The 20,081-nt window shown below is 46.6% G+C and overlaps 1 protein-coding gene across 5 annotated transcripts; it reads left to right on the forward strand.

Annotated features, from left to right (window-relative positions):
* The first annotated feature begins 2,335 nt into the window (after positions 1–2,335).
* NCOA4 (nuclear receptor coactivator 4) lies at positions 2,336–16,379 on the forward strand. 5 transcript variants are annotated; one of them, XM_074874463.1, is made up of 11 exons: positions 6,445–6,663; positions 6,993–7,227; positions 9,234–9,387; positions 9,829–9,969; positions 10,100–10,188; positions 10,710–10,818; positions 11,420–11,491; positions 12,177–12,320; positions 12,543–13,553; positions 13,922–14,011; positions 14,577–16,379. In XM_074874463.1, exons 2-11 carry the CDS (start codon positions 7,169–7,171, stop codon positions 14,580–14,582), a joined length of 1,875 nt encoding a protein of 624 aa, XP_074730564.1. In that variant the 5' UTR covers positions 6,445–6,663; positions 6,993–7,168; the 3' UTR covers positions 14,583–16,379. The 5 variants fall into 5 exon arrangements, with proteins under 5 accessions (XP_074730566.1, XP_074730565.1, XP_074730564.1 ...); XM_074874462.1 differs by having other exon boundaries at positions 6,446–6,663; positions 12,174–12,320; XM_074874465.1 differs by lacking the exons at positions 6,445–6,663; positions 6,993–7,227 and adding an exon at positions 2,336–2,419 and having other exon boundaries at positions 12,174–12,320.
* The last annotated feature ends 3,702 nt before the right edge of the window (positions 16,380–20,081 follow it).

The raw sequence follows: 20,081 nt of genomic DNA on the forward strand, positions 1-20,081 counted from the left end.
GCCTGTTGCTCAGGCTTCAACACTTCCACCTTTTACATCAGAATAGGTGGTTTGTTATAACTTAGCACAATACCTACTAGCACAATGGTTATCAGTTATAAAATATACAGGATTCATCTATAGGTCAGCTCTGGCTTGGGCCTATTGTCCAAGCCTTAGCACTTCAGTAAGTCTTCATCTTTGCTACCGTTCAAATATAAGGAGATCTTCTTGTTTATTTTTCCATAAAATAGCATCTCTACGCAATCTTTTGCCCCTATTTTAGCATACTAGTAACTTGTCCTTTGCTTAGGCTAATGTCACTTTAAATTTCATTTTTTCATCCACTATGTAGGTTTGGGTAAAAAGTCACATCCGGCTAAGGGTATGGCAGAGGGAAGAGTGGCATGTACTGTCATCAGCAGTGGGAGGAAAGAGCCCATTAAAAATATGCATATGGTTCCTTACTCTGAAATTCCTTTAGGGGTGAGATGGAAGATGTATCCAACTGGCGAATCCTCGTAGGAAAGCATAACCTTAGCCACAGTGAATCCACACAGAGAGTGTACCACGTGAAGCTGATCTACCAGCATGAGTGGTTCCACCAAAACCACTCAAACCATCTGGACTATGATATTGCCTTGGTCGAGCCTGTGGAAGACGTAACAGCAAACCGCTTTGTCCACTATGCCTGCCTGCCCAGGAGAGGCTCCTCTCTTCACCCAGGACAGTCCTGCTGGGTAACTGGATGGGGGGACACAACAGGTATATGAGCACTGCTGGTTCTCAAGGTCAGACAGTGTTGGCATTATTTTTTCTCTTAAATCCAAATGCTCAGAGAGGGATTATATGACGCATCCTGTGCCTCCTGCGTGTTTAGATGAGGAAGCCAAATACCTGAAATGCAGGTTCCTAGGGTAACAGCACATCTGGGATTAGGTGGCTGACTTCTACTTTCTCTTACGTCAGCACCGAATTATTTGTATTCTGGCTGCTGCCATGAGCCCTAACCACAAGTAAGATCCTGTTCAAAAGAACGGCTCCTTGGTCCGTGCCCACAGGAGCTCCTGTGTGTAGGAAATGGTGACTCAGCTACCACATCTATGCAGAGCCGCACAGCTACTTAGGTTTCCATTTGAAGCCCCTTTTCTCTGTTAATGTATGTTTTGAGTACTGTGCAAACATCTATAAAAGGCAGCACTTCACAAACATGCATTGTTGGAGGTGCTGGTTGGGTGGTCCCAGAAAGGCTGCGATCTCCTTGCCTTGAATAGCTAAAAGCATGGGCGACAGCAGTGCGACCTGCTCTCCCTACCCTTCAGAATAGTAACTGGGTCCTTTTCCCAGCTGAAAACGGTGATGGCAGGTGTTAGGAAGTGTTCTGATGTGCTTCACACTTGGGGAAAGACAAGACCAAAAAAAAAGTACAGTGTGAAGCCAAGTCAAGCAATGCACATTGGGAATTTTCTGGTGGGCATGAAAAAGACTGGTGGCTTGCCACTTCCCCTGACATGTTCTCCTCCACTTTGTTTTGCACAGGCGGGGAGGGCGACCCGGTGTTGTCTGACGTTTTGAAGCAGGCCAGGCTGGCGGTGGTGGACTTCAACACGTGCCGCCTGGAGACGGCGTGGGGCAGCGCAGTTCGGCCGTCCATGATCTGTGCGGGGCTGAGGGAGCCCGGCAGCCCTCCGGCCGCATGCCAGGTACCCCGGCTGCCCAGCAGCTCCCCACCACCACAGGGAAAACAGGAGAATGCGGGGGGGTAGCAGAGATCATGAGCCGCAAGGCCTCGTCCTGGGGGAGAGGCCCCGGTGCGGCAGGGCTGCCGACGCCTGTCTCCGGCAGGGTGACTCGGGCGGGCCGCTGGCCTGCTGCGGGCCACGGCGGCGCTGGGAGGCCCACGGGGTGGCCAGCTTCGGGCCGGCCGGCTGCCGGGCCGGCGGCAAGCCCAGTGTCTTCACCTCTACCGCCGCCTTCCTGCCCTGGCTGGAGGCCGCGCGCCGCCGCCACGGCGGGCCCTGAGGTCGGCGCGGGACCTCGACGGAGGCGTCGAGGCCACGAGGCGTGGAGCAGCCGCCCTCCCGGCGACCGCGGACGACAGCCGCCGCCGGCGGGGATCTGCTGTGCTGGGCTCGTCGTGATTCACGGTTTTCGGTTGGTTTGTGGAACGGCATCCCGCCCGTCCGCCCGCCCGCCCGCCCGCTTCTCTCCCCCGCTCTGCTGCCGTGCTGCCGGGTTTCACCGCCTGCCGAGCCCGCCGCCGTCCCTCGGCCCAGCCCCCGCCCCGCCACGGCGCCGCCGCCCGCCGCCCGGCCCCCAGCCGCTCCGCCAGGCCGCCAGGGGGCGGGGGCGCGGGGGCGGCGCTCTCGCGAGAGCGGCCGTGGGTCGCCGGGTAGCTGCGGCGGCGCGGGGCTGAGGGAGAGCGGTGCGCCGGGGGCCGGTAAGCGCTGTCTCACCGGGGGCCGCCGGGCGCTGCGGCCGCGGGGGGGGCGCGGGGAGGCGGGGGCCGGTGGCAGGGCCGGTGTCGGGGTGCCTCGCGGGCCGGGCTGGCGGCGGTTGGCGCAGCGGGGACGGCCACGCGTTACCTTGCGGCGGGGGGAGGGGGTGTCCTTAATTTGTGTGGGGGTTTTCTCTCAGGAGTCCCGGCGCCGCCGCCCTGCGGGCCAGGCGCGTCCCCGGCGTTGAGGAGGCCGTGGCTGCGCCCCCGGGTTTCCGCGCAGGCGGTGCGGGCGGGCGCGCAAAGCCGGCGGAGCGCTGCTGGGCCCGGGCAGAGCCGCTGCCCTGGGAGGCGAGGTGTGCTGCGGGGCGGCCCTCTGCGGCACCCCGGCGGCCCTCTGCGGCACCCCGGCGGCCCTCTGCGGCACCCCGGCGGCCCTCTGCGGCACCCCGGCGGCCCTCTGCGCCATCCCGGCGGCAGGCGGGTGAAAGCCGCTCAGGCGTCCCCGCTCGGGTCGCGCACGGCCGGGCGGCGCAGTCGGGAAATGAGAATTGTGCGGCGGAGGAGTGACATTGATCCAATACGAAGACATGGGGTTTTGTTACTGATCTCGCTGTCATTTTGTGCGCGTGAGAAGTTAAGCTGTTGGCGATCCTAAAGTCATATCACTCCTTAAGTGAAAAGTCAAAATCTTTTGTTAACAGCTGCGCTTTCCAAAGGTCGTATAAGCAATAACAATTCGGGTTAGAAACGATCAGGGGTTGTCCTGCGCCGTGTTCACTGAAAGTTTGGGAAACGTGTGTTGCTAGCTAACTGACTCCTAAGTGGTTTGAGCTAGAGCTTTCAGGGATTTTGTCGGGCATTCTTTCAGCTTTAAACTCGGTATTTGTGGCTGGGATTAAAGGGAAAAGCTGACAGAGGAACAGGATTGTTTTCCGCTGGGGTATGTAGTCACGGGAGGGGAAAAAAGGTGACAGTCATGTAAAAAATACCGTTCATAACTCTGCAAACACGCAAGGTGTCGGTGGATATACAAGACGTATGGCAATGCTATCTTTGGGGCCATATGCTTCAAGCAGAGCAAGGGATTTGTCAGTTGTTTTCCAAAGGGTTTTAAATGCAAGAGTCTGAAAGATAGTTGTGTTGTGATGTAAAATCTGTGTTAAGATAACAGTGTGTCTTTTCCACTCTGGGGTATCTACTTTGGTATTGTATGTAATTATGGCATAGTGATTTCAGGCCTTCGTGTTCAGATATTTTGTGATTTTACTTATGTGCCTGCTGTACTGTACTTAAAAATTATATTCATGATTGGTGAAATAAAGTGATATTCACGATTGGTGAAATAAAGCCTTCTTGTCTCAGCTGCGCTGGTGACTTGTGGCTCTTCAGAACCCAGCTCTCGTACTGAGACATCTTCACGTGTGCTTTGTGCACTGACCCGGCTCTTCCAGGGCTAAAAGAGGCCAAAAAGGCAGTTGCATGTGTCGAGGTCTGTGATACAGCTCTAGTACAGTGCAACTAGGTGAAAAATGCCAGGACTTTATAAAATGAAACTTCTAAAATTATAATTCCTTGAGATGTTAATTTCACATTCTCTCTTACCTAGAACTGTTAGAGGTAATTTTTTCTGCGTGTGGCTTGTTACTTAGAAGCAACCATACTTACAGTGGTACGTACATAATTTGGAGTAAAATAATCTCCCCAGTGATGTCCATGCTGTACTGTATGAAACGCTTGTTATGTTTGGATGTGAGTGGGAATTTCTGAGGTTCAGCTCGTGTACTTACAGTACTTCACTCCCTGACCGCAACTCCCACGTAGCTCATTTGGAACAGTTCCTTAAGAGGAACTACTGTTTTTTTGGTGGGTGGGGAAAAATGGAAATGAAGAAGGAATTCAGTTCAAACAAGCCAGCTGGTTTAAAACCACAGGTTGGAGAGACCTTTGGAACAGCCTTGTCCTGTCAACTGCAGGAAATCGTTCCACATTTATACATAGAGTATGTTTGATGCGAGGTTTTGTTCCTCTCAGAAGCTTTTCCCCACCAAAGGCTGGGCATAGCTATCTTTTTGAGGTTATTCAACACCCTTTTGAAATGAAAAACAATGATCTTCCCAAGGGCAGCGGGGATGGCTGTGCTGAAAGGGAAAAGCTGGTAAAACCAGTTTTCTGCTGGCCTCGTAGCAGGTTGTGTGGTAAGGAAGGGTTGTCACCTCCTCCTCTGCTCCCCAGACACCAGCTGGGGATTTAGATTTTAATTAAAATCTAAAAAAAAAAAATATAAAATTTTTGTCCAGCAGTTTCTGATCTACAAATAAAAGCAAAATAAGACAAGTATGGGAAGTAACACCTCGGGGGTGGAGGCGGGCAGCCCGTTTGAAGACTGGAGGTTGTCTGGGGCACTAGAAGTAATACTGTGACCAGGAGTTCTGGCTGCAGGGTTTCTGCAGTGACAACTCCCCAGTGAGGCTTCTGGGTGTTAGTAGAGGTGATGTAAATAAAGACTGGTAGTTATTTTGCAGTTAGGAGCGATGATGTTCTCTTGCTGCCATGTTTGGGCAGTTCTGGTTGCACAGCTGTAGCACTTGTACCGGGCACGTGTGGGCGCGTACATGTGCTTTCCTCATCTGCCTCTGAAATTGTGGGAGCGAGAGCAGATGTGATGAGAATTGCGTGTGTGGGTCAGTTCGGTCCCTCTGGGAGTTAACGCCACCCGCAGGGTTTGCTATCGGAAGGATTTCTGGAACTGCCTGGCCCGGGCCATGCCGGGTTTGATCTGCTCAAGGGTAGGGAGGCTCTGCAGAGAGACCTGGACAGGCTGGAGCGATGGGCTAAGGCCAACTGTAGGAGCTTCAATAAGGCCAAATGCCGGGTGCTGCACTTGGGCCACAACAACCCCCAGCAGCGCTACAGGCTTGGGGAGGAGTGGCTGGAGAGCTGCCAGTCAGAGAGGGACCTGGGGGTGTTGATTGACAGCCGGCTGAACATGAGCCAGCAGTGTGCCCAGGTGGCCAAGAAGGCCAATGGCATCCTGGCTTGTATCAGAAATAGCGTGGCCAGCAGGGACAGGGAAGGGATCTTACCCCTGTACTCGGCACTGGTGAGGCCGCACCTCGATGACTGTGTTCAGTTTTGGGCCCCTCACTGCAAAAAGGACATTGAATTACTCGAGCGTGTCCAGAGAAGGGCAACGAAGCTGGTGAAGGGTCTGGAGCACGTGTCGTACGAGGAGCGGCTGAGGGAACTGGGGGTGTTTAGTCTGGAGAAGAGGAGGCTGAGGGGAGACCTCATCGCCCTCTACAATTGCCTGAAAGGAGGTTGCAGAGAGCTGGGGATGAGCCTCTTTAACCAAGTAACAAGCGATAGGACAAGAGGGAATGGCCTCAAGCTGCACCAGGGAAGGTTTAGACTGGATATTAGGAAGCATTTCTTTCCAGAACGGGTTGTTAGGCGTTGGAATGGGCTGCCCAGGGAGGTGGTGGAGTCCCCATCCCTGGAGGTGTTTAAGAGTCGGGTTGACATAGCGCTTAGGGATGTGGTGTAGTTGGGAACTGTCAGTGTTAGGTTAATGGTTGGACTAGGTGACCTTCAAGGTCCTTTCCAACCTCGATGATTCTGTGATTCTGGGGGGACGGAGGTTTCACCTTCCAGCCCTTGTCGCTGCAGTGCTGGATGCTGCAGCGCTCGGGTGCGCTTTGTCACGTTTATTGTGTGAAAGAGGCGCGTTGCCACACCGCAGAAGTTGCAAGAAACGGCGGTTTTCTTGCAAAACCTTGTGGGTTTGCGGCTTAAACTGCCGGTGGGGTGCTCGGAGGCCCGCGGCGTTCCCGAGGAGAGGAGCGGGGAGGGGAGCCCGGCCGCCCCCCGCCGGGCAGGGGGAGGGGGGACGTGCCTTGGCCCGGCCCTCCCGCGCCCCCGGGCCGGCTCCGGCGCTGCCGACGTGCGGGCGCGGCCGGGCGCCGTGGCCGCCGGGCGGGGCGGGGCGCGGGCTGGCCGCCGCGATAAGGCCCGGGGGTGCCGGGGGGTGCCGGGGGCAGGGTTGCGCACCCCGCCCGCTCTCCCCAGCCCAGCCCGGCTCCAGGCCGCAGCGCATCGCGGCCGCGCCGGCGAGCGGGTGTGCGGCGGGGCTGGAAACGTGACTGCCGAAAGGCGGCTCGGAGTCGGTGCTGCTGCGGGAGGGAAGGTTGGAAATGGAACCGGCTGTGTAAGCAGGACAGTGGTGAATTGCTTCCTTCGCTCGGAAAGTAAGTGCGAGTTCAGCTGATGGGGGGGTGTGTGTGTGTGTGTGTGTGTGTGTGTGTGTCCCGAGCCGCAGCACACCCTGGGGGCTGCCGCCGAGCGGCGATGGAAACGGTGCGGTGCCGTGGGCATTGGCGAACACGGTGGCTCTTTATTGCAACCACTTATCCTGTCGCAGAAGTAATTGTATTTTGTTGCCGTTGACCCTAAGTATATGATTTCTGGTATTTCTGAGCATGGGACCTGAAAATGTCTTACATTCCCAGTGCTGTTTGGTGGTAATTAGGAAGCAAGGAAATACGTGGTTACCCACCCACACTTGTTTTTGTTACAGGGTTGTGGAAATTGAAAGGAAGGACGGCTTGACTCTCATCCTCCTCTGTAATGTTAGTTTTATTGGCTAATTTTTGAAAGCATAAGAACAGCCATTTTGCGAGAGCTGCCTGGCTGGAGGAAAGAAAGCAGCATTCATTCTCTGTGCACATTTTGGAGAGAGATTCTTGCAATCACATGGAAAACCGGAAAAGCAACAAACACAAGTATTTTCAGAGCTCATTAGAGGAGCTTGTGTAAGTTTCTTAAATTTGATTGTGCCAGTATGAAGTTGCTAATGCAAAGTGTGAAGAAGTAGCATTACTTCAGGCATTGAGCCCAATTCCCTAGCGGCATGAATTCAGAAACCACATAAATGGTAATGCAGCATGTTTTGGACTTGGCATTTGTGGATACACAGCTTAATGTAATTTTCACAAAAATCTTTTAAGTACGTTTATCTACTATGCGAGCAGACATGGCAATTATATTTAGCCTTTCAGACTTTGACTCGGTTGTTATGTAAGAGCATGATGAATGAAATAATAAAGAACAATATGAATTTTTTTTGTTTACTCTTGCATATATGACAGCTTTTAATATATCTGACATGCTTGTTTTCTTGGCTGGGTATATCTCTGCCTTTGCATTAATACTTTTAGATTGCATCTGAGAGCTAGGGCTGCCACTTACATTTTCCTGTAGCTTGTACATGAGAGAGTTGACAGCAAGATAAAATCTAGGGAGCTTACCGTTTATTGAACATCACTAGCAAGGTGAATATCATGAAGCCTTACAGAACTGAACCTGTCAATGAGTGTGAGCAAATACAAGGACGAACTGGCATTCATAGCACAGAATGGAGAATGATGTATTTTGGACTTGTCTAATTTGGTGTAGGATTAACATAAGCTTAAAAAAATGGATTCAAGTTCACTCTGTTATGCTCTGCGCTTTCTAGAAGATGGGAGTTATGGCGAGGATGGGATTGAGTTGCGTGCAGGGGCTTGGGGTGGCTTCTGTGCCCGCTCTGCGTTTCATGGCTGGGGGCACTGGGGAGGTGGGAAGCCGAGGTGTGGACGGCGCCAAGGGAGATGCAGCCTCTGCCGCTGCCTCACAGCGAACCTTGCTTTTTCTGTCAGCTTCCACTTGCGAACCCCTCCTAGCCCTCTGCTCTCTGAAATACACAACTTACCTGTATCTGGTGGGTCTTGGCTGTAGAAGGATTTTTTGGTTGCAGTTTTTGTGGTCATGGGGCTGGGAAATAGCAGACTAAATAGCTGCTCAGTAACACAAGTTCTGTGGTCGTCTTGTCATATTCAAAATACTCTTTTCAGTTCCCTCCAGAGGAGTGGTAAAATCTATGAAATATTTAGATTGGCACATGTGTATACTTTAATTAATTCTACTGGGAATTTCCATAGCTGTCACTGCTGAAGACTTGTTTTAAATAGAATGTTTACTATGAATCTTCAGTGAGTGCTTCAGGAATCCCATGAAACTAACAGGAGAATTGAAACTCCTTGGTAACAAAATACCCACTGCTTAGGAAAAAATGCTTGTATTGATGCTTCCCATTTTTACTAAAAATCCACATTTAGCTTTTTTCCCTCACTTGCAATTTTGTATCTGAGCCCCTTTTATTTGAGGATATGCTGAAGCTGAGTAAGTTTCTGTGGTTGTGACCATGGCAAAAATAATGGGCAGCTGCTCTAAGTTTCAGCCTTTGCAGCTCAGAAAAAGTGATCTGTGTATCAACACTTGTTTTTTCAGTTGATCAAACTGTATTAGAATTTTCTCCTTTCTGGGAGCCAGTTCATTTGCCTGCAGCTGAAAAAAAAGGGTGACTGCTGAAACATTTCCTGCCCCTTGCTGGGCCGTTCTCAGCCAGCTCCGGCAGAGCTGCTGAACCTTGCTTGAATCAGCCCTCAGCTGCTGGAGTTTGCTGGCTAGATGTAAAAGCCAGGGGAAGGTGAGTGGCAGGGGAGGATTGCCTAAGTTCCTGTGGTTGAAGCTGTTGTCAAATATCTGTTGGTTTTTCTGTGATTGGGCAAATTCCGTGGGCTGAGGCTTTTGAGAGACCGTTGTTGCTCCTGGAGAAAGCTTTATCCGTGTTTAGAAAACTTGCATCAGTGTAGTGTCTTAGGCGTCTTTTTTGTTCTTTTATAGTGAAGTAGAGCAGATGGTTCTTCATATGATGCCCTTCCTCTCCAGTTAAAGATGAATAGAAACTAGTAAGAAATTTGTTTTCATTGTATTTTAGGAACACTTCAAGAATGAGTCCACCACAAGATAGAAGTAGAAATTCCTGCAGCAGTGAGCCTCTGGCAAAGTGCCTTCAAGCAAAGAAGGACTTGGAAACAGCTATATCTGGAATTGTCAAAGCTGAACAACAGATTAAAGAGAACTGGCGGGAGGTAATTTTAAATTCTTTTTAAAAAATGTTTTAATAGCTAGCATGACTTTAATGACAGTTTTTATTATTCCAGAGTACTTTCTATTATGATGATGGTCTGACATTTTCCTAGAGACTTGCAAGCATCTTGCTGTGTAATTTGGTCATGCTCTTGATAGAGCTATTCCTGCAATCTTAGGCTCACAGACTTTCTACAGGTGTTGGTGGAAACATCAGACTAGAGAGGTATCGCAAATGACACTGTTCCTTGATACTTCTTTAAAAGTAGCCCTGGAACTTTTACTAACTTGAGTGATGTGGGTGACTGTGGTTAGTGATTGAGAAATAAATTGCTCCAAAAATACCACCTATCTGTGACAAATACCATTTTGTAATCTGCGCAGCATCTGCTTGTTCATACTGTTTGACAGATGTTCTAGAAATGGTACATGTTACCTTGCAGGTGAAAGCCAAGATTCACAGCCACATCAGCCGCCACCTGGAATGCCTGCGCAGTCGTGAGGTTTGGCTGTTTGAGCAGGTAGATCTCATTCAGCAGCTGAAAGAGGAGGCGTTGCAGCAGCAGGCACAGCAGCTCTACTGGGTAAGATTTGGTTGTAAATCATTGCACTGGCATTTTTAAGTAAACTTTGTCCTTTTTGTCCTTAAATTTTCTCAATTTTCAAATTAGAAGCCAAAACACTAACCTAACATGTGTTTTGTCTCCTGTGCAGTATTTGGGACAATTCAATTGCCTTATTCATCAGCTGGAACGCTCCTATAGTAACGAACTAGCAAACCAGATTTCAGTTTGCCTGGAGAGGTAAATATATTTTATGATGCAAGTTAACACAATTGGTATTTATTTTGATTTATCAATTTAATCTGATTTTTGATTCTAGCAGAACTAACAATAGATCTAACTCACTATTTCTATGTCTTTGATGGTTCCTAGAAATAAGATCTTTAAAGCAGCCTGAGATATGATTCCTCTCATCTTTTTTAGCTTAGATTGTAAAAACCAGGACTGTGACAAGCAGGGGAGGTACTCATTTGTGCAGATTATTTCAAATATTAGTTGTTGATGGCAAATGAAGTAAGAAGGAGAAACTTGTGTTTTGCTGGCTATTTATTCTGTCCTCGGTTTGTGGATAGGCATCTCTTTATTTTTATGCAAGTATTAAAAGTCTTTTTGTTACCTAATTAGTGCCAAGTCAGCTTGGAAGCCTTTTTATGAAATAATGGACTGATTCCCAAAACATGACAGATAAAGAAGAGTGTCTGTCTTTTTTTTTTTTTTTTTTTTCTCCTTTTCTTTCTGTAACTGTTGTCTTACTTTTTCAGACTGGAAAGTCTAACTCTTAAACCAGAGGAGTCTTCCATCCTGAATTTTGAGGCTGACACATCTTACCTTCGCCAGGCTATTACCTCCTTTGGTTCAATTAAAACAATGGTAAGCACCGAGACTTTCCTGGGTTGGAATACTTGAAAAAAATGTGTTTTTTGAGGTAGTAGTGTGATATATTCCAAGTAATATTTCTACTTTTAGTTACAGCTTGAATGGATCTTTCGTATGAGTCATATAGGTTTAGCTGTATAATATATACACAGTGGTTTATTAACTATTTCATGTAGTTCTGATTTTGACTGAACTTAGATCTAGTTATATACATGTTATTTTAATATATCTTGGCAGAGACTGAGGGAATGATGATTGTGTTCTTACTCTATTCCAGCAACTGAAAATTAACATTATGGTTTTCTTTAGGTCTTAATAGTTATACCACATAGATGGCTTCCTGTGATATAAATGTTTTGGGATTCTTGTGTAAGCAGAGTATTTCCTGTATTATTGGAGATAATTCCCTTAGAGGAAGTGGACTGAAGGTAGTATCTTTGTAGTAAATCTTTCTCCATTCTCTTTAAATTTTGCGAAAATGGTTAGCCACAAAGAACTGACCAGTTGGAACTGTGCTTTACTTCTGTTTTATTGTAGAATTCATCTTGGAAACTGGAGAAAATTGAGATTTAAATTAACTTTTCTTTCCTTACAGCAAACCTCAGAGAGAGAGAGTACTTCTCCCTGGTTCCCAGGGCAGAATTGTGCCCTAATGAACTGTGAGCAGGTAAGATTAAGACTTGTATCTGTGAACGTTTAATTGTATTAAAGGAAAGGAAGAACTCAAGCACAGTGTGTTAGCTTGCTTGAGTAATGACTTCTGTTTGTTTATTAAGACGTTTGAGTAGCCAGTAACAGTCGCTGTGGTGAGCATTAGTGATCTGATGTTCTGGCTGCTTCAGGAGTAGATGTGCAAGAACGTAGTATGAAAGTGGATTTGGAGCGTGACTGTCAGACAGAATTTTTTAATTGAATACTCCTTGATGTTGTCAAGCCAGGACTCGGAACTATCTGATTCCTTTTAATGCAAAAATTCATGGGAAATCTTATGTTGGAGTCTGCACAGAAACAATATCAGTGAAGGGGGGGGGTGAAAAATTAGTAACAGGAATTGTGGTCAGAAGGCGGGTTATGGCTGGGTTACACATATCAGAACTGTGCGTTGTAGAAGCTGTTGCTTCCCTTTCTTGTTATTTGGTCTCTGAGGAATCTGGGATCACAAAACAGTCTGTCAGTGCAATGGCTTGAAGTCATACAGGCAACTGAAGATTTACTTTTTTCTTAATTAGAAGGGACTGGTTTTTCTTCTGGTTCAGAAATACTGATGCATGTTGAATGCCTGTTTTGATGTTCACCATAGATTACCTCAGCAATTAGACTTTCTCGTAACCAAGAACATTCTTTCTCAGCAGAAAACATTGTGTGGGACAGTGAGTGCCTCGCTTGCTGACTGGTTACTTGGAAGCAGGCCTGTGGGTGTTTGCCAGGCTCCATATATTCCCAGCACCAATCTTGAAGAATGGATTATGCAAAAATATGTGTCAGAGCCCAGCCAGGTAAGCCTGTTACGCGGTAACCGAGTTTTTAATAAAGGGGAAAACACTATCCGATTGCAGGCGGAATAGGGTGGGAATGAAACCTTCTGTAATTCTCTTTGCCTCGTGTTCAGCTAATACTTTTGCACTTACTATCAGAATGCTCCAAGCTGTAACTGTGCTAACAGTTACTGAACATTGTCTTTTAGTGTTAATAGATGCATTTCAATGTGTCTTTACTAGGATTTAAATTCTTCCAAAGTCTGTTACTTTGAGCAAGCCTGGGGAAATCTGAAAGATTTGGAAAACTGGCTCCTGCAGAATCAACAGTGTGATGTTGCTGGGAAGACAGACTCCTCTGGCCGCAAGGACTCCACCTCTAGTTTCAACTCGTCCTTTTCCACTATCGAAAAGGTGGAGGAATTGGAATCCCTTGGACAAGAAGAGATGGACCTTTCTGACTGGCTGCTTACTCCTGACACAGAAAATGGAAGTACTGCTTCAGACGAGAAATGGAAGTATGAATTTAAACCTTTTAGGGAAGAATTTAATTTCAATGATTGGCTCCTCAAAGCTGAAACATGTACCAGTTGTCGTGGTAGCCAGATCAAAAGTGTGGAAATTGAGAACCTGGGAAATCTGAAGTGCCTGAATGAGCATCTTGATGGAAAGAAGTCACCCACTACGTCTGCTGTAAATGCCTGGCTTCTTCAGCATCCCCAGGCCCCATTTAAAGTGGAAGATGTGTGCAAAGCTAATGAGCTGTGTGCCAGCTTTTCAGAATGCGTGTGTGATGAAAACTGTGGAAAAGAGGCTTTGTGTAAATGGCTTCTGAAGAAAGAAGGGAAGGATAAAAATGGAGTTCCAGTCAGCCAGAAAGATGTACCAAACCCTGAGCACGAGAAGACCAAGTCTGCAGCCAATACCTGGCTTAACCCCGCACAGCAGCTCACAGGGGAACCCATTAGTGCAGAGAAAGCGGATTATTCAGCAGAGATCGCAGAACCCTTGAAAGTATTGCTCGAAAGGCCTCTGACGAGCTGGCTAGCCAAGTCTGAGCACAAAGCAGAAAGTGCAGAAGAAAAGGCGAGTAGGGAAAAAGCAGATAATAGTTTCAAGAGTCCTTTCCTAGACCTCTTGGCTCCATTCCACCTCCCCTTGAATGTAAACAGTTGGGTGTTGACTTCAAACAACCTAGAAAATGTGAACCCATCTCCACCAGAAGATAAATGGCTTCTACGCAAGAAAGCACAAGTGAGCATGTTCATAAGTTTTTGTTTCTGCTGTGTCTTAAGCCAATGTGCCGGGTTTATTGTTTTACCAAATTTAATGCCTGCCTTCTCTTCCAAATTTGTAGCTCTTCTGGATAATACTGACTGACAGTTTCAAGGTTTCTTAGCTCTTTTAATGTTTTCAGTGATTATTACTTAGTTACTTAAGTAGATGAGGCCAGTTAACAAGTTAATTTTGAAGCATAGCTAGGCTTACTAAATGAAGAAAGTATTAATCTCGAAGACTCAGAAGTCAGTTTTATTTTTTTTGTGAACACTTTACAGAATTTGAAGATGCATCAGAATGTATTTATCTTTGGAGATCAGTTACTAATGTGACTTCTCTTTCAGGACTTTGGCCTTCCTACAGTTTGTGACCTTTTTGCCTGTATGAAACTCAATGGAGATAAAGAGAAATGGCTGTATCGGACTCCTTTACAGGTAGGATGCACAGAATGTACTCGGGGGTACAGAACACAGACGATGGCAGCTAACTGATGTCTTCAAAGTTCTCGATACATAGTGTTGAACAGCATTATGATTTTCTCCCCATATATCTTTTTAACAGCTTGGACCATTCTGTTTTTTCATTATTCCTCCTCTTGATCACAAGCCAGGGAGAGAATTACTTAATGCTTTTGAGTAGATAGATCTTCAGGTGATTGACACTTGGTAAAATGTTGGTACCTTCTAATGTAACTAGTATGTGTAATTAACGTCTAAATTTCGTGGCAGCTTCTTTCTTATCTTGGTAGTGTATTTACAGCTGATGTCATGTTTCTCCTCTCTGCCAAGATAACTCTTTATCATTGTTTTTGAAATTCATCAAAAAACTCCTTCTTAGCAGGTGTACTTCAAACCCCGAAAGGCAAGATACTCAGTTCTAGGAAGTGTTTTAGTATGATTTCCACACCCCCCCCTCCCCCGGGTGTCTTACACATGTTTTTTTCCAAAAGTGTTGCTTTCTGTTTCTTGAAGAGAATAACCCAATTTTAAACTTGTTTAGATGTGAAGAACTGGAAGCATTGAAATCGTCCCCTTCCTGCTGATCAATCGCACATCATGCTGAGTGACTGCAGCCAGCTGAATTCTTGTGTTTGTGTTTGGCCGTCTGCTTTTTCTTCTAAAATTATTACAAAAAGAAAGATTACTCATATAACAGAGTTATGGTGCAGAAGATGCCTTTTTGTTATGATTAATTCTGAAATGTAAGCCCACTGAGCATAAGCAATCTGATACTATAGGGGTGTTAGTAAATTCGTATCTGTTATGGGATTACGTGAATCTTCTTTAATGGGTTGTCACTTGAAGTATGTTGAAGCCAGTGCAAGCGTAAAGCAAAATCTCTGGTGCTGTGAAACGTCCGCCTTTGGCAGTGACTTTAGAAGCGTTGCCGTTCCTTCCAGCTGCTACAACTTCGGCATGAGTTGGGTACCAGCTTACTGGGATTGCAAGATAACTTAGGCTGTATCTGGAAGCAATTTCTTTTATTGAGCAGTTGCTAACTTTAAAGGTTTCATTTGCACCTTGTATCGGTGCGTCTCCCGGCTGAGAAGGTGTAGTCCGGTTTTTGAAGAAGACATGAATTTATGGGACCTGACACGAGATGGGAGACTTGGTAATTTAGTTTTGAATGAAAACTTTCTTGCAATCTTTGAGCCATTCAGAGAACAGGGTAGGGTGCTAATTTTTCATGCATCAGTAGATCAGATCCTACCATGTCCCCAGCTTTTAAAAACTATTTGAATTTCACTGAAAAAGCTGTACGATGACATGTGTATGTTTCTGCTACTTTTAGAAAATTCATGATGAACTTTTCTTGACTAAACCACTGGAAAGTAGGCATCTTAGCCACATAATATTTAAAGGTAATATTTGGGGAATTTGATGCCTTCTAATCAGATTGAAATTGGGAAACACTAACTTGGCAAACTGGGTGGCTCCCACTGACCCATTTTAAAGATATTGAAGCTGTGGATTTCTGTGTTCTGCATATGGAAGTGAGGTCAGGTACCTCTGATCCTGATAGCTGTGGACATAATAGGAGCGTCACCTCCTTAGGTATTTAGCATTTTGAGCCTGTAGGAAGGAGCACGGAGATGTTAGATGGAAATGTGGATCACGTCTGGCAACGTGCATGAAAAACTGTGAAGTTACATAGTTTCTGGTGCAGCTTCTACTCACTTAAATTGCTTCTAATGACTATAAAACCAGCCAGCCAGCCTCCCCTTCTCCCCATCCCTGCACCCTGCCTGGGAATAAAAGTGAGTTCAGTTCTTCATGACCCTGTAGAAAAGAAATTGTTAGCGAGATCCAACCTTGGTATCATTCTGCAGTGTGAACACATTCCCGTCTGACAGAACCTGTGCATTTGTTTAAAAATGAGTTTTTAGTCTGAGAGGGGGACGCTGCACATCTGAAACCAGCCCTGAAAGGGCTTCATGTCAGTGAACCACTTGAGGCTTTTGTACTTTCATAGTTGGGGCTTTCTGCTGGAAGCAGAAAGATGTTTTTGAAGTTCACTTTCCCCTTTGAACCTGTCCTTGTTGCTGCATGGGTACACTGTGCTGTGACTATCTCCAGTGATAGCCTAGTTTGATTAGCAGTTGAACTTACTGAAGGTGATTGACGTGCAGCCCACCTCTTAAAATTCCTTGTAGTTGTCATTGTGTGCTTTGTCAGTTCCTTATGAACATTTAAAACTTGGGGGTATGTATTCCTTTACTTACTCAACTGACTTGTTATCACTAATTGATATTTATGTAAAACATCGATTAGTCTTTTCCATTAAAAATTAATTGCAACCAAAGGGTGTGGTGCGTCTCCTTTGCAAGATGGGTAACAAAAACCGCTGCGGCACGTTGCCTCATTAACTCCTGGTTGGATGCCGCTGCGCTCCCGTCCCCAGGCTGGAGTGACACGTTCTAGTTCTGTCCCACCGCTCCCTGCAGAGCCCCGCTGCCACCGCCGGAAACCAGGGAACAACTCCTAATGGGGAACTCCTGCCCATTACTGCCCTGCAACGTCAGCCCCCTCAACACACGGCTGCTGTGTCTAAATCACCCAGCCTTTACTCAGCTGCTGTAAGAAATACAGATTTAGACAAAATTATGTTTGTTTCTTACCGCTGTTGAATGCTTAAGGAGGATTTATGGATTCTGGTAGCCTTCAGTCCTGTGGCTGTCGAACATCTCTGGTCTGGCTGTGCAACTGTGAGTTAGTTCCTCTTGGACTCTTCTACTCTCCTGGTTTTTGAGCATTCCCTTCCCTGCATGTTTTGTTTCTCCTTTGAGGATTTTCTGTATCTTTAAACTCCAGGCTGCACTGTACCATTCTCATGAGCCAGTGTGCAGCTGGGCCTGGCCCCCTTTCAGCCACGCTACCTCAAATTTCATGTGTGGGTGTGCATACGTGCAGTTTTTCTAAGTGGACTAGAGGTTCTTTGTTGGGAGCTGCCATGTGCACAACACTCCTGACCATGTACCTCAATGTTTAACTTTCAAAGACAGGGTAAAAAATACCTCAGGTCTTTTAAAGACAAGGAAGACAGAGTAGCAGGAGCAGAGCGTGCTATTCCTGGCTTCTCTGGATAACAGTTGGAGATCTTTTGTGCAATCTGAAGTTTACCGGATTGTACCAAGGAATGGGGTCCTCTCCAAAATGCTGAATTCTTCTCTCCCTCCCCGTGGAGCTGGAGCAGTTACCTCCCACTTCTCCTTCAGCTGGGTTTCTGTAACACATGAATCCTCCTTGCTTCTGTGCAAAGTAACTGAAATGCTCTGTGGTCACATCACGTATCAGTGGCAGCGTGGGGTTTTGTGACTAATGCCAGGGGTGAGAGCATGCCCAGTGAGGGCCAGCTGCATCCCTGCCCCAAGAGCTGCTGCGGGCAGCAGGCTCCTGGCAGCAGTGCAGGCTTGGGGAGCCAAGAGCAACGGCCGTGTCCTCACTTGGACGAGCCTTTGCAAAGGTGAGTCAGGGCTGCAGGGCTGGCAGCAGGGGCCTGCCCTCGCAAGCGCCGGCCTGGAGCCGGGCTGCTCCCAGCGCTCCTGGGGCTCCTCGGCCTCCAACCTGCTGTGGTGCCAGGCTGGCAGTGGCGCCCACAGGACAGGGAGAGGGGGCTGACAGAGGGGCAAGAGGCACCCATGGAACACGAGGCCGTACTGATGCTGTGAAAGTACCAGAAGAAGCTGCAGCACCCTTTGGTGTCCCTGCAGTGCCTGGCATCCACCAGCACAGGCCAATACTCACAGATTATACAAAGCTCTGTCTAAAACACACCCCTTTCCTATCTAGAATTTACTAAGCACAGGGGTAACCTGTTAAAGCACAAAATAAGACTTTCCCCCCACCTTTTTCAGTCCCAGGTTAGGTCAGAGGAAACAAGCTATGAACACTGGATCATTTTTCTCTGCCCTAGCATCCATTTCCCTCCTGTTTTCAAAAGCAGCTTCTGCTGCATTGAGGAAGCTGGAGATTCCTACCATATGACTAGTGATTTTTCAAGAAATAACTCCAACCGTAAGAGAAGTCACCTGCTGACAGGGAATGGTGAAATTGCCTTTCTCTGTCCCAAAGACTACACAAGAGCAGCTTTACAAGATTTAGTTACACCTGTTATCTCAGACTCCCTCATTGCTGCCACAGCGTGGAAAGCTGTCACAGATCTATCAGCAAAACCAGATGCCATATGCAAGAGGATAAAACACTGCTCTTCAAGATGGCTGAGGTCTCCCGTGCTCACATTTATGTAATGCTGCATGGGAGGACTATAACTTGCTTGCCAAACCCTGTTTTGCAAATTGATTTTTCTTTTTATTCCTACTGAACTCAGATACACTTCTGGTCATAGCTTTAAGTAGCAACTTTATACTGATTGTTCACCATTAAATTGCAAACACAGTAAGTCTTGACATAGAACATCAGAAAGATCTTCTCTGTATGCCATATTTATGATTCACCTCCCTCACTGCTGCCTCCCTGCTGGTTGTATTTCATAGCTCAAGCTATGGATCACTCATATATGAAGCTATGAATCACACATATACAAACAGGTTATGAACCAAAGCTTTTAATAGCCGTAGAAACACAGCCATTTCACAAAAATGCACTCAGCTCTGCCCCTGAGGTAAGCAATTCCAGGCAATTTGAGGTTATTGCAGACCAGATAACATGCTGAGTTGTCTCAAGAATCGGCCTAGCCTTGAGGTTGTGGCAACTTTGAACTTACAAAAGTTTGTGCCTACATTATCTCCAGTGCACCTAAAGGAAGAAAGACTTTTATGCTTCACAGCTTTCCCACTTCAATTAGGGGCAGAGACCTCCTGGGTAGTATTTCAGTCCTGAAGAAGTCTCTAGCAAAACTAAAAGACACATTGTAAAGTTCCTGATGCTTCAAAATCAACCCTCCACCACCATCAGCCCCTAATTTGCTATTAATCCTTCATCCAGCATTGCCAAGCGTGCAGCAGTGAAGTCCTATTAACAGTGACAAAGAAACATGGGCAGGGAGGAACTCACCTATGCCAATGTGGAGAGAAAAAGCAGCTCAGGAAGAAACTGCACACATTTTCCTGATGTCCCACCCAACAGCACTGAGCACCTGGCAGCAACTGGTGCCTCTGTCACCTTTCTGCAGCCTGTGAGTAGGACAGTTTCTTTGGTGGCATGGCCCTCAAAAAAATGCATGCTACAAGGTCTGGCTCTGACACCACAACAGTAACAGGCAGCCTGCTAAAACCTTTATGCTACATCTAGTTAAGTGCTGGCATAAAGCATCTACTTTGACTTAGTATCCAAGCAAAGCTAATTGAGTTCAACTGTGAAGGCTCATTAGCTAGTGCTCATGCTCTATAAAAAGCTAGTCTCAGATGTAACCTCCTCTTAAAGATACTTCTCTTTGAACAAAGCTGAATTTCTTCTTAGAGGAAGGTAAGAGCTATGACCTTCCCTTTACTGTTTTTCTGTTTCTATTTTCTTGAGTGCAACATAGTTATCAAGAGCTGTTTCAGTAGGAAGAATTCAAGTAAAGCAAACTCTTGTTTTGTATTATCTACTGAGAAGTTTCTTGCTTTTCCCTTACCTGCCTTTGCACTGTTCTCAGACCTGCATAATTGTTCACAGACTATTTAAAAACAAAAGGAATGAGCTGTTATACAATTACTGAACTAATCCGCAACTTCCTGTTTAATTTATCTGCAAATAATAGATGGTACATGGTTTAATTTTAACACTGGAGATGGTGTAGGTTCATCACATCTCTTCATTCTGCCAATAACTTATAAATGTTACTTGGGGGAGAAAGCTTGTCACTGATTAAAACTCCTGTAATAGGTAATGAGAGGATTATTTAGATTGTTTGGTTTCTAACTGTTGGCTAAAAAAGTTCCAAGATCCTGGAGCACCCAAGTGTTTTGATAATCCAGTGGCAGCTGTTCTGCAACAGCAATTGTACCTCCTCCAGAAACAACCAGTTCCTTATTTATTAGAGCAAATAAGGGAGTGGAGTCAA

The sequence above is a fragment of the Strix uralensis genome, chromosome 7, assembly GCF_047716275.1.
Source record: "Strix uralensis isolate ZFMK-TIS-50842 chromosome 7, bStrUra1, whole genome shotgun sequence".
NCBI classification, from domain to species: Eukaryota; Metazoa; Chordata; class Aves; order Strigiformes; family Strigidae; genus Strix; species Strix uralensis.